The sequence below is a fragment of the Octodon degus genome, unplaced genomic scaffold (assembly GCF_000260255.1).
Source record: "Octodon degus isolate 3935 unplaced genomic scaffold, OctDeg1.0 scaffold00071, whole genome shotgun sequence".
Lineage (NCBI taxonomy): Eukaryota > Metazoa > Chordata > Mammalia > Rodentia > Octodontidae > Octodon > Octodon degus.
In genome coordinates this window covers 8,183,906-8,198,034 of record NW_004524647.1, presented here as the reverse complement: position 1 = coordinate 8,198,034, position 14,129 = coordinate 8,183,906, and the positions used below count along the sequence as shown (strand labels likewise).

At 44.5% G+C, this 14,129-nt stretch overlaps 1 protein-coding gene across 2 annotated transcripts in view; it reads left to right on the top strand.

Annotated features, from left to right (window-relative positions):
- The window catches only part of Trim71 (tripartite motif containing 71), a 69,734-nt gene that overhangs the window by 1,292 nt on the left and 54,313 nt on the right, over positions 1-14,129 (top strand). Inside the window, exon 2 of one of the 2 annotated variants that reach the window (XM_023719720.1) lies at positions 1-366. This exon is cut by the window's left edge and continues 1 nt beyond it. In XM_023719720.1, coding sequence (XP_023575488.1) covers positions 1-366 — 366 coding nt within the window. The remainder of the gene's footprint in view (positions 367-14,129) is intronic. The other variant, XM_004635281.1, reaches the window with a different exon arrangement.

Sequence of the window (14,129 nt, the reverse complement as noted above, 5' to 3'; positions counted from 1 at the left end):
CCGCTGCCGCCCGCGCCTCCGCCACCCGCGCCCTCGCGCTCCGCGCCTGGAGGCCCGGCCACCTCGCCGTCGGCGCTGCTTCTGCGCCGGCCCCATGGCTGCAGCTCGTGCGATGAAGGCAACGCAGCTTCGTCGCGCTGCCTCGACTGCCAGGAGCACCTGTGCGACAACTGCGTCCGGGCGCACCAGCGGGTGCGCCTCACCAAAGACCACTATATCGAGCGCGGTCCCCCGGGTCCCGCGGCCGCAGCGGCGGCGGCAGCGGCGCAGCAGCTGGGGCTCGGGCCGTCCTTTCCCGGCGCACCCTTCTCCATACTCTCGGTGTTTCCCGAGCGCCTCGGCTTCTGCCAGCACCACGACGACGAGGTGAGTGGGCTGCGCTTTCGCGGGATGTTCTTGTGTAGGTGCGCGTGTGCCCCGAGCCGTGTGCGTGCGTGCTGCAGAGGGTTACGCGCACCCATCTCAAAAAAAGGGGAGGGAGGGAACCTTCTCCATTCTGGCTTGGTTGTTTTCGCTTACGTGGTGCAGCCGTTGTACCTGGTGGTAGATCATGACCTAAAAAGTGTCAAGACCTAGATTCTATTTGCCGCAAGCCTCCCACTTAAGTATTTCACTTTCTGCGGGGCAAAATGTGGACGTCATTTTATCCACTCGGGCAGGAGCTAGGGAGAGACGAGTGTGTTTATATAGTTGTGGATTCTTTGTGCGGGCCGGCCAGAGGCCTCTGTCCTTCATTTTCTCAGTTTATTTGTGCACGTCGTGGATTGGTGCTCTTGAGTGAGCCAGGAAGAGGTTGGGTGCGTGGATGTTGGTTGTGTAGTGCATGTGCCTGTGTGGATCATTTTCCATGTGCGCGCGGGTGGAGGAGAGGACTGGTGTTTTTTCTTGTCGCTTGGACAACTAGGCAGTCGTGGCCTCCGCCTCCTGTTTGGTAAGGGGACCTCTGGATATTTGAAATCTGAGGCACCTCCACCTTCCAGTCTTGAACTGTAACTGCTCTGAAGCTGATCCAGGTACTGTAAAAAGCATGTTCTGGTCTTAGCGATCACGGGGAATTACCGTTTCGGCTGGTGGGCCCAAGGTTGCACCCCGAGGTGGAGGCTGGATCATGGTGACCTTGCTAGTTGCTTTTACTCTGCTGGGACTCTTGCGCTGTTCCCGCCTCCTGCAGCTTCTATCTCTACGGGAACCGGTTTCCCAGGTTAGGTATCCCACCGTGATCACCCAGGGGTTCAACTCCCTGGAAAAACTAGAGCAGCTACATGCGGCTTGAACCAGGATGCGCACAGTCTTAGGGCTGTAACGCAGTCTTTCCGGCTGGATTTCACTGAGCTATCGAATAAAATGAATTTTTTTTTAACACGTGATCCTTTCCTTCACCTTAGTATTGGGCCAGTACCTTGTACTTCCGCGAACTTACTGGAGTTCAAAAACCAGGACCATGTGAAAGGGATGTAAATTTATCTACTAGTAGACTTGTGAGATTTGGCGTTTGTATTCCTTATACCTTTGCCTTGGAAAGGAGAGTAGGAGACCGCAGCGGCTTTTAAAAATTCGAGTGGTAGAGGAAGAGTGACACCGTCTTTTCCACTCCTGGTGTTTAGGGAGGAGGCAGAGTTAAGAGCTAATAACTTCTATTGGAAAAAAGTTGAAGTTCTAATAATATATTTGTTGGTACCTGCTTTTTAAAGGTTACTTCTAAGTATGAACCTGGGCTGGGGTCTTCATTTTAGATCATTTAAGTTGGATCACGTGTATGTGTAACTTTCTGCTATGTTCTTTTCGTTACTTCTAGAAAATCCCTGGAACTGAAAAGATGGAGCCAATTGACTTGTAGATTAGGATCAAATAGAGGGTGGGGGAGGGTAGTGGGCTCACTGTGTGCTACAGAACTTATTTACCTCATGGGAGGGAACTTGAATTTTAGTAGAATTTGTATACCCAGAAAAAAGTTCATCTCTGATTCACTTGGGCCAAAACTGTAGGTATTGAGCATTGTTAGACTTACTAAAGTTTTAAATCACTAAGTTTTAAGCTCCTTTGATAGGATGAAAAGTGTGGTACCTGGTTACTGTTGAAAATAACTTTTTCTTTAAATGTGCGGTGCCGGGTTGAAATTGCTTTAAGAAAGTTGGGTTTTTAAAATCCACATGTCCTTTAAAAAGTTTGCTCAGTTTTGAGCAGCCTTTCTTTTTAGTTCTAGCTTTTCAATAAACAAGAAAACTTGGTAATTGTTAACCTTAATGCGTTGGAGTGTAAAGGTGACAAAGTAATGCTCAAGGTTTCTATATTCTTTACTTTTGTGGCAGTGATCTTAGTTTCGGAATATTGTTAGGCAGTCATTGCTTCTGGCTGGGAATGGCAGACTGACCCCTTGATGTGACGGAGACCCTAATCCTAGTGTTGCACTGTGTGTAAACTGACTCAATTTTTACCATATGCTTTTAGCTTCCCATCAACTCCACGCCACTAAATAATTTGGGGAGCCTTTCCCTTTTCGTGACTGATGCCACCTGAGCTTGGACAGGAGGCCTGGGTGCCTGACTTGTCCCTGATCATTTCAGGGGGACTGCTTTCCTTTAGCAACCCTCAGGAAGTGGGTGCCTGGCATTGGCAAGCTGGGCGTGATGTCAGAGTACTGAAACCATCATCATAACCTGAAAATCTAAATGCAGGGGCTTGGATCTTGTGTGTAGTTCATTTACAAGACCTGTGTTGTTTCTGTAGTCATTTGCCTCACAGTTCAACTGGCCGCGTGTGAATTCAGCTCTGCCTTGGTGACGCAGAGCCGCTTTGGGCTGGCTGCCGGGACGGTCACCCTAGAGCCTCTCTCCAGGGATGTGGGGTCCCTGCTTAGGTCTTGAGAAGGGAAGGGTCTGCTTTCCTTTTTTTTTTTCTTCTTTCCTATTTTTGAGGAGGACTTACAGATAGTTTAGTGTGGGACTTTGAGCACACTACCTGCTTCTGTGTTCCCCTCTGTATTAACAAAGTTATTAACAATATTTTATGAAGCCACAAAGAACGAGTCTTTTGCTACGTTGGAGGTGACACTGGCGCTGAACTCTTGCTTGAGACTGGGTCTTGTAGTTTAGCAGGCCTTAAGCTCACTATGTATCCTGGGCTGACCTTGAACTCCAGAGTGCTGGGACTACAGGTGCCCACCACCTACCCCCTAGCTTAGTGAACTCATGCCAGTGTGTTCTGTGTCTAGGAGCTGGAAGTAAGGATTCTGTAAATGGCAGGTAGCCTAGCAGAAATTGAATATGCCCTGGTGCCCAGGAAAGGCTTTTTTGACATTGGTGTGTGTGTATGTGTGGCTGGGATTTTTCTGAGTCTTTTTTTTGAAGGTACTGGGGATTGAACTAAGGACCCTGCGCTTGCCAGGCAAGCACTTATTCTACTGAGCTATCTCTACCCTGCCCACTGAGTGTGTTTTGTACTGAAATGGGGTATATTTATTTTAGACTCTGCAGTTGGACTTTAAAAGTGTTCACTGTTTGAAAGACTGTTATAAAAATCCAGTCTGATTCAACCCTAAAGATCAAGTCCTACCTTCTCCCAGGAAACCCAAGCCCAACTGGCTGCAGATGATGCTGAGTGAGGTGGTTTACTGTCTGAAAATCACTGACCATTGTATGAATTCCTGTCCATTTTTAAATTGAGTCAGTCACTACACAGGAGGTCACGCCTGTATTCAGTGCTGATGTATTTTATTCTGTGTCCTCAGAATCTGAGCTTTTCCAGTTGTGCAGGTGCTCGGTGTTTTGCACATTTATTTTTAGGGTGTGTTCTTGTGCAAATCACAAAACTCATACCAAGATTCTTATTTACATAATAAAATATTCCCATTTGTTTCTTTTTCTTTTTTCTTTTTTTTAATTTTTTTATTTATTTGTGTGTGTGTGTATGTGGCCAGCTCAGCCCACCAGGGGGCGGGGCTGGCTGGCATGTGGTGCTGGGGATCTAACCGTGGTCCCTGTGCTTTGCTGAACTTGTTCCAAGTAGGTGCTTTAGACCACTGAGCCATCTCACCAGCCCCCCATTTGTTTATTTTTAAAGGAATGAAGTATTATAAAACTCACTTTGCTGCCTCTTTCACCCCATTTCTAGAGGTGACCAGAGAGTGAGATTTAGAGTATAAGCTTTTTTTTTTTTGGCGGAACCGGGGTTTGAACTGAGGGCCTTGCACTTCCTTATTCAACTGAGCTATCTCCCCAGCCCCTGGAGTATAAACTTTTTTTTTTTTTTTTTGTGGACCTGGGGATTGAACTCTGATCCTTGTGTTTGCTAGTCAAGCGCTTATCCTACTGAGCCATCTCCCCCCCCCAAAAAAAGATATTTAAATAGGATCCCATTAATCCATAGACTTATGGCAGCTTGGCATGGTGGTGCACATCAGTGCTTCAGAGGCAGGAGGATACACAAGGAGAGCCCATTTCAAAAAACTAAGAAACTGGGCTGGTGAGATGGCTCAGTGGTCTAAAGCACCTACTTAGAACAAGCTCGGCAAAACAGACGGACCGCGGTTCAATCCCCCAGCACCACATGCCAGCCAGCCCCGCCCCCTGGTGGGCTGAGCTGGCCACACACACACACACACACACACACACACAAAACTAAGAATCTTTATGCTAAAGATTTTTACTTTATTCTTGGTTAAGGAATAAATGAGATATTACAATATAATGCTCTCAATGCATACATTTCATCAAACTGGCCAGAAAGGTTTATATTGTGCGAATAATTACATAGGCTGCTGCTTCTTTGATGGAGTATAAGTCTGTTTGGAAAATACCTGATGAAAGCCTGGTGTGGTGGCATACATCCGTAGTGCCAGCCTTAGGAGGCTGAGGCAGGAGGATTGTTGTGAGTAGTTCTGGGCCAGTCTGGGCTACATAGTGAGTTCAAGACAGTCCGAGCTGTGTAGTGAGACCCTTTTTCAACCTGTCGTAAATTGTAGTGATAAAGAGGCTATGTGCATCAGTCCTATGTGGGGACCTTTTATGACTATTCGAAGTCTTTGCAAAGAAGGTAGATTATAGACTGGGTTTGAGATTGTATTATGGACTTCAAAGATTTTAATTTCCAGTTCTAGAAGTGTGTATTTTGAGAAACATTGAAGGCATTTTGGGGAAGAAAATGAACACTTTATTGTAGACTTGCAGTCTTTTTTTTTTTTTTTTTTTTTTTTTGGTGGAACTGGGGATTGAACTCAGGTCCATGCGTGGAACCAGGGATTGAACTCAGGCCTTTGCGCTTGCCAGGGAAGCACTTACTCCACTGAGCCATCTCCCCGGCCCCTAGACTTGCAGTCTTTATTCAACTATATTAAGTTTTTTATCTTTTTGGTACCTAGGATTGAACTCAGGACTCTGCATGTCAGGCAGGCGCTTATGCCACTGAACTATCTCCCTGTCCCTTTGACATGTTTTCAAAGTTAAATGTTAGGGCTGGGGAGATGGCTCAATGGAATAAGTGCTTCCCTGGCAAGCACAAGGGCCTGAGTTCAATCCCCGGTTCCACCAAAAATAAATGAAAAATACAAAGTTAAATGTTAGTTGTACTGGGGATAAAGTCTTGAAGGTATGTGAAGAATGAGTAAAATTGACTTCCTCACCCCATTTCTCTTTTCCATTTGTTATTTATACATTATATTTCGTTTTTTTTGTTTTTTTTTTTTGTGGTGCTAGGGATTGAATGCAGATACTTGCATTCACTAGGCAAACACTACCCACAGAGCCACACCCCTAGCCTTATAAGTACTTTTTTTGGGGGATGGGGGAACCAGGGATTGACACTTGGGCTTGCCAGGCAAGTGCTTATTCTACTGAGCCATCTCCCCGGCCCCTATAAATACTATTTTTACAGAGTCCTTTTCAGATTTCAAGTGAGTAATAGATGTCTGTAGTTTCCTAGAGCACAGTTCTTTTTGGTGGCGGTAGTGTGGCGGACCAGAAGCAGAACTCAGGACCTCGTGTTTGCAAGGCAGATGGCACGCCACTTGAGTTAAACTCTTGGCCCCTACAGCATTGTTTCAAATGTTTATAACTTTTTTTTTTTTTTTTTTTTTGAGATAACGTTCTTGCTATGAGGGTATAGGCTGCCCTTAGACTCCCTTACTTCTACGGCTGTCACAGGGATCCTGCCTTAGCCTCCCATGCTGGGATTGTAAGTGTACACCACTATGCCCTGCTATAACTTTTCTTTCGATACGTGAAATTTTATTTTTTTTTAAATTTTGGTGGAACTGGGGATTGAACTCAGGCCCTTGTGCTTGCCAGGCAAGTGCTTAATCTCCTGAGCCATCTCCCTGGCCCTGATACGTGAAACTTTGAGTGAAGCTATTTATTTAGGTTTCTTTTCTTTCTTTCTTTTTTTTGCGGAACCAGGTATTTGTACTCAGACCTTTGCGCTTGCCAAGCAAGCGCTTATTCTACTAAGCCGTCTCCCCGGCCCTAGGTCTATATAGGTAAGTTCAGGGTGGCATCCAAGTGGCAGTCCTTCTGCCTCAACCTCCCAAGTGCTGAGATTATAGACATGTACTACCATACCTGCAAGGTCTTTTGTCTTTGCATTTTAAACTTTTAAATGTGCAAGGTAGTAAAGGAGTTGGTTTTTGTAGAAGTTAGAAATGATGAAGTGAAATGACTGAAATGCTTCTGGTTGTTAAAGTGGTTTGCCAGGGCAGAGAATTCTCTACTTTTCCTTTATTTGATGCTTTTATAGTTCTAAAATTGAAACCCCATACATGCTAAAATCCACATTATTTAATCTTGGTATTTTTCTAATTCTCATACAAAGCAAAGTTTATTTTAGCTTTATTCATCTCAGCAAATACAGGACCACTTTAGTGTCCTTTGGAAGCAAGTTCAACCTAGCACTCTCTCACTCCCCACAACACTAGCAAGAGTTTAAGGCCTACCTAATAAAGCTGTTTTTGCCCTTTGTTTTGGTTTTGGTCTTTGTTTTTTAAGACCTGTTCTCACTTTGTAGCCCAGGCTGACCCTTGTTTTGGAAGAGAGAAGAGAAACATATTTGGTGTAAAGAGTTACAGTTGCCTAAGGGAACAAAGATTCCATCCTGTGGCAGTGCAGTGTGGTTCTCCTTTTCTTCTTGACCTTTTTAACATTGCTTTTTTTTCCATTTTTCTTTTTTGAGACAGAGTCCCAAGTGCAAGCTGGCCTTGAACTCATTACGTATTCAACTCCAGCTTCAAATTCACAGAGATCCTTGTACCTCCTGAGTGCTGGGAGTATAGGTGGTTGCCACCACTCAGGTTTTTTCTTTACTTCTTTCAAGAGTCCAAATTGGAAAGAGAAAGCCTGATCCATCTCTCCTCCAGCTAATGTGACTTCCTCTTTGTTCAATACTAAATTATTCCTCTCCTGCAACCCAGTTGACTAAAACCAGAGTGACTGTTTTGATTGACAAGACTGATTTGTTAACAGCATATTTGGGAGGCATGAGGGACCAGACTTTGGAGCTTTTTATTTACAGCTGAGACTGTGACTTATACCATGTTCTGAAATAACTGTGTACCTCTCAGATCTCATCTTGTTTCCCTCCTGCTGTAGATTCCTAGAGTTGGCTTTCTGTGGGCCCTGCAGTCGAGTGTGAGGGAATGAGGGAAGGAAGGAAGATTCCCAGCTCCTGGGCTTTATCACCCACCCAGACCCAACCTGAGTTTCTGAGAGATTCATGTTGGACAAATACTGTGTTTGCTCATCCTTATGGTAGATTTTTTACAAACCCCACATCTAATTTTTTTTTCTTTTCCTTTTTTTTTTTTTTGTGCCGGTGATTGAACTCAGGATCTTGTGCTTGCCAGGCAGGAGTTTTTGCTGCTGAGCTATCCCCCACCACCCATCTAATTTGAGGTCAGTTCCCATGATTGAGTTTCTCCTTCCTCCTTTCTGCAGCCATGGGGATAGAGCCAGTCTCATGTATGCTAGATAGGCACTATGCCTCTGGGCTACATTCCTAGTCCTGGTTTTGTCTTTTTTTTCTGGTGTTTTTGAGACAAGGTCTTCCTATGTAGGTCAGGCTGGCCTCTAACTCAACGTTTAGCCCAGGGGTCATCCCTTCAGTCAAGTGCTGGGATTGCAGGCAGGCATTTGTCACTGCCCAGCCCTTTGCTTTTTTTTTTTTTTTTTTTTCTCTCTCCCTCCTTCTCTCTGTCTCTTTCTCTCTGTGTTAATTGATCTCAGCACATTGAACTGTCTTGTTTTTTACGACTGAGACAGGATTTTACTAAATCCCTTAAGTTGCCCAGGCTGGGCTCAAATTTGAGATCCTCCTGTACCTCTCAAAGTGCTGGGATTACAAATGTATGATTTTACCATCCCTAGTTGAATCTTTTTCCCCCTTCCCTTCTCTTTTCTCTTTTCCCCTTTCTCCTTTTCTTTCCAGCTCAATGGCCCAGTAGCCCCAAAAATACGTAAATAAAAAAGGGAAGAATAAGACAGGGTCTCATGTGATTATGTGTGTGGTTCAAGCTGGCTTTGAACTTCCAGCGGTTCTCCTGCTTCAGCCTCCTGAGTGCTAGGATTACACGTGTGTGTCACCATGCCTGGTTTATTTATTTACTTATTTATTAAAGACAAAGGATGTCCACTCAGTTCACAGTAGTGTGCTGAGTATAACTCTTTTTTTCTTTGGTGGTACCAGGGATTGAACACAGGACCTTGCACTTGCCAGGCAAACAATTACTCTACTGAGCTATCTCCCCAGCCATAGCCTTCTTCCTGGCCTTACCATGCCTAGTTTAAATGATCTTAGTTTAATACTCAGCACAAAAAGTGAACAGCAATTGTAGTTTGTCCAAAAACATTTTTTTTTCCCTATAGGTGTTTTATGGAAGTAGTAAAGTTACTGGTTTTAGTAATTCTATATGAGCAAATTGAAGATTGATTATTGGGGTTGAAGAAGGGGATAATTCTATAAGAGCTTCTGGAGGACAGTGTATCTTATCAACATGGACCAGAATGGATCAGAGACATGTACATAGAAGGGAGTGAAAATGTGGTGGCACATATGTGTAAGCCCAGCACTTGCGAGGCTGAGCCAGGAGGATCACTGAGTTCGAGGCCAGCCTGGGCTACAAAGTGAGTTTAAGGCCAACTGGAACTACATAGTTGAGACCCTATTTCAGAAAGACCAAAAGGAAGGAGTGGGGCCAGGGAGATGGCTCAGTGGAATAAGCGCTTCCTTGGCAAGCGCAAGGGCCTGAGTTCAATCCCTGGTTCTAAAAAAAAGGAAGGAGTGAAATAGACTGAGGACACGTTCTTATGGCTTTGATATCTGGTGAATTTGGGTGTGGTTTTTTTCTTACTTGAATTTTGGAGCTTGAGCAGGTGAGGAACCCCTGAGAATGCAGCTGAACCCTTCAGTTCTTGAAAGTTTGGTAATTGTGACGGTTGGACATGTGAACAAAAGTAGCCATTGAGTTTGTGTCTGCAGATTTTGTTCTGTGCCATCTGGTGTGAATACCAACGGGAGGGAGATTATTTCCTAAAATCAGTGATAGACTTGTACAGAATGTCCACAGGAGATGTGGCAATTGAGCAAGAAAAGTGGATCCAATAAGGAAAATTTAATTTATTTATTTATTTTGGCGGAAACAGGGATTGAACTCAGGTCCTTGCCAGGCAAGCGCTTATTCTACTAGCCATCTCCCTGGCCTCTAATAAGGAAAATTTTAGTAGCAGTTTGAAAAATGTTAAGACCTCAGATAGCAGATGTTTTGGGGGTGGAAGGGCACAGCTCATCACGTAGCCTATAACTGAATCCTGTCTCCATTTCTTCAGTATTAGGGCTGCAGGTATGCACCCTCACATCTGTTTTGGAATGCTGCTTTTTTTCGGGGATTGAACTCAGGCCCTTGCGCTTGCCAGGGAAGCATTTATTCTACTGAGCCATCTCCCCGGCCACTGGATGCTGCTTTCCAAAAGTGTTTTTGTCTTTCTTTTTTGGAGACAAAAATCTTGCTGTGTAGTGCAGGTTGAGCTTGAACTTGCTTATGAAGCCCAGGATGGTTTTCAACTCATACCTCAACCTTCCATCCAAATGTTGGAATTACAGATTTGTACCACCACCACGTTCAACTCTAAAGGTGTTTTTATTTTTATTTTGTATTTTTTTTTTTGGCAGAACTGGGGATTGAACTCAGGTCCTTGCGCTTGCCAGGCAGGCGCTTAATCTACTGAGCCATCTCCCCGGCCCCATTACCTCAGCTTTCTAAGTGCTGGGGTTACAGGTGAATGCCTCTACACTGGGCAGAGGTGTCTTTTTTTTTTTTTTCCTGGTCCTGAAGATTGAACTCGGGACCTTGCACTTGCCAGGCAGGTGCTTATTCTACTGAGCCATCTCCCTGGCACCCCCCCCTTTTTTTTTTAAGATACACTGGCCTTGAACTCTTCCTCATGCCCTCAGCATCCAGAGTGCTGCCATTACAGGCATGTGTGTCACCATACCCACCTAGATATCTTTGTTAATAGCTTTATTTTAGCACTCTGACTTCACAGTTCTAGTTTTAGATTGTGAACTGCCCCAGTTTTCTCATTTGTAAAGTGAGGGAATCTCTTTATTAGAATTACAAAGTTAGTCCTGGTGTTTTCTTTCTCTCTCTCTTTTTTTTTTTTTTTAACAGAACTGGGGATTGAACTCACACCCTTGTGCTTGCCAGGCAAGCGCTTATTCTAGTAAGCCATCTCCCTGGCCCCGATAATTTATTTTTCAGGCTTAGTGTAAAACCCACATGCCACACATCATGGCACATGCCTATAATCCCAGCACTCGGGAGGCTCAGGCTCTATGCTTGTTGCCGGTTTGAGACCAGCTGCAGAGTGAGTTCAAGGTCAGCCAGAACTGTATGGGCCCTGTCTGCAAAAAAAAAAAAAAAAAAAAAGACAGAAAATTCACTTTTCCCGCTTACTTTGATTCTTAAATACTCACATGATGCCAGGCAGCATGGTGCACACCTGTAATCCCAGCACTTGGGTGTCTGAGGCAGGAGGATCACTGTGATTTGGAGGCCAGCCTGGGCTATATAGTGGGCTTAAGGCCAGCCTGAAACACATAGCCCGACTAGTCTTTCTTAAAAAAATCCAGATCCCCAAAGGAAACAACCTCTCCAAACCAAAAACCACACGAGTGCAAAAGACATTTTTTTAAAAAGGGCCCATAAGATAGCTTAGCAAACTAAGCGCCAGCTTAGGCAAGTGCAGGGACCAGGGTTTGATCCTTGGCATCACATGCCACACCAGTCCTGCCCCTAAGCATGCTGAGCTGGCCACCAAGACTAGGAGTGGTAGTGCATACCTTTAATCCTAGTGCTGGGGAGGCTGAAACAGGAGGATCACTATGAGTCCAAGCTGTGTAGTGAGACCCTGTACCAAATACATTAAAACAAACTAACAAACAAAAAAAAGCCCCTCAGTTCTGATTAGTTGTGTAGGGTCCAAAAATTTTGGATCTTTGGGTGGAATCTTAGGAGGAAAAAAATCCCCTTGAAAGCCAGGCATGCTATTGACAAAGCAGGAAAATCAACTGCAAGTTCAAGACCAGCCTGAATGGCATAGTGAAAGCCATTATTTTTGTCTCAAAAAGACAAAAAATAAGATTGGGCATGGTGGCGCGCGCCTGGAATCCCAGCTCTTGTGAGGCTGTAAACAGGGGAGGGGGATCACTGTGTGTCTGATCTAGTAGTAAGACCCTGAACACCCTGTAAACCCTTCCCCCCCCAAAAAAAGACAAAAAAATAAAGACTCCCCTTGCAATTTGGATGAGTAAGGTTTTAAATCTGTCTTGTTTCTTTGCCTGCTTTTTTTTTTTTTTTAAGACAAGATTAGGGATTTTAACTTCACAATAGATAGCAAGTGCAATCTCACTATATAACTCTGGCTGGCCTGGAACTCACTGTCATCTTTTTTTTTTTTTTTAATTTTATTTATTTATTTGTGTGTGTGTGGCCAGCTCAGCCCACCAGGGGGCGGGGCTGGCTGGCATGTGGTGCTGGGGGATTGAACCGTGGTCCCTGTGCTTTGCTAAGCTTGTTCTAAGTAGGTGCTTTAGACCACTGAGCCATCTCACCAGCCCCCTCTCACTGTCATCTTGCTTTGCATGCTTGAGCCACTACTTCCAGATTTATAGCGTGTGTATGTTTGGTTTGGTATGGGGATCGAACCTGGGACCTTGCATTTGCCAGGCAGGCACTTAAGCCACTGAGCTATCTCCCTGACCCTGTGGCTTTTCTTTTTGTTAAACTGGCTAGTAGAAGAGAAGAGTGGTTCTGCTCATGGACTAATAAACGGAGGCTCGATTCATAGCAGCAGCAGAGCCCTCTTGTAGGGGGGACATAGTGGTTAATTCCAGGTGACATTTGGGTCTTGGAACAACTGCAAATTCTGAAGTCTTGGCCACTGATGGGTTGTGTACTTGGTGAGGACCTCCCCTGGTGTGCTGGCGCTGAAGCTGTGTTTACCTCTTCCTCTGCAGCGTCTGCTGTAGGTTATCTGCTAACTGACTTGCAGGTTACCTTTTTAGTTACATACAGAGACCTAGTAATGCAAAGATAAACAGTGCCTCAGAGCTGTGGGAGGGTTACTTCTGGTACAGCCAGCTTTATAAACAGGAGTTTCTCCTGAAGGGGGAGGGATGGCACTCAAATTTTGGTATTTTGAGCCTTCATATTAGTTAGTGGCTTTCTTTGTGTGTGTGTGTGTGTGTGTGTGTGTGTGTGTGTGTTTTCTTACAAACATGTGTAAGTGCCTTTTTAGTTGCCTGGGCAGGGTCTGCTGCACAGTCTAGCACAGAATTTGTCCCATTTTTAAGAGCTGTGCCACTTTGTGCTAGCCTCAGTTTATTTTCACATAACTTGGAAGTCGCTGCCCTGTGTACCAGACCCTTGCATTTTATTATTTACTTACCTATTTAGGCTCTTGCATTTTAGTTATTTGATTTTATATTGAGAGATTGTAGCCTTGTGAGAAACCTGTATCTTGAGGGTGAGTTCAGACAAGTTTGTTGAAAGTCAGCCGAAAACAGGAACCCAAATATGAGTGTCTAGTTAGCAAATGTTTTTTTTTTTTTGTTTTTTTTTTGAGGGCAGCTATGCTCACCACTATACCAACAACGCTGGTAATTTTTGTTTTTTTTTTTTTGTACCAGGACTGGAACTCAGGACCTTGTTTGTGCTTGGCAGGCAAAAAACAATTTTTGTAGGGATAGGGATATGGTTCAATGGTAGAGCTCTTGCTAAGGCCCTGGGTTCCATCTCCAGCACCACAAAGCAACACACACAGACCAAAAAACCCCCCAAAATCCACAACTGCTTTTGTACATTGGGGTTGTGGGGTAACCCCCCCCAAAAAAAAATGGAGCTTAAAACAACAGGGATACCAATTTCATATTAAAAATATTTAATAACCATTTCTTTAATAACATTTAATCCTGTTTTAGCAGCTGTCCTTTTGTGTAGAATTCTCAGCCCAGTGCAGGGTGTCTGTACCTGTAGCTATATAGCATTTACCTTTTCTGGCCCTCCATCACTGTCCTCAACCTGTAACTGCCAGCTGGATGGAAAACTGACATTTTTCTTTCTTACGTATTTAGTACAGGGACTGCAGGATCTCACTACACAGACTGGACTCATAGTGATCCTCTTGTTTTCAGCCTCCCAAGCGCTGGGATTGCAGGCAGGCGCCACCACACCCAGTCTCATTCACAATCTCTGTGTGTCCAGGGGGCAGGGTTGTCAGTGTGTGCAGCCCTGGAACCCCTGTCCCCCTGCTAAGTAGGCACTTTAGTCCACTGAGCTATCTGGCTGTCCCTAAATTGACATTTTTCTCAGGGCTTTCTCCTTCCTAGACAGCAATGTAAACTAGTTAATTGTAATCCTGATTTAACTATGCAAGTAAAACATAAATTTTTTTGGATTTCCCACTCATTATTTTTTGGGGAGTGGTTACTTCAGGCTGCTTTAAGGGAGGGTCTGATGCAGCTTCTGGAGCTGGTAATTGAACCACGGTCCTATGTACCTGACTGCATTTGCCCAAGTGGCACTTTAAACAACTGTGTTATCTTGGCAAGTCCCTTCCTGCTCATTTTAAAATTTTTTATTTTTATTAATA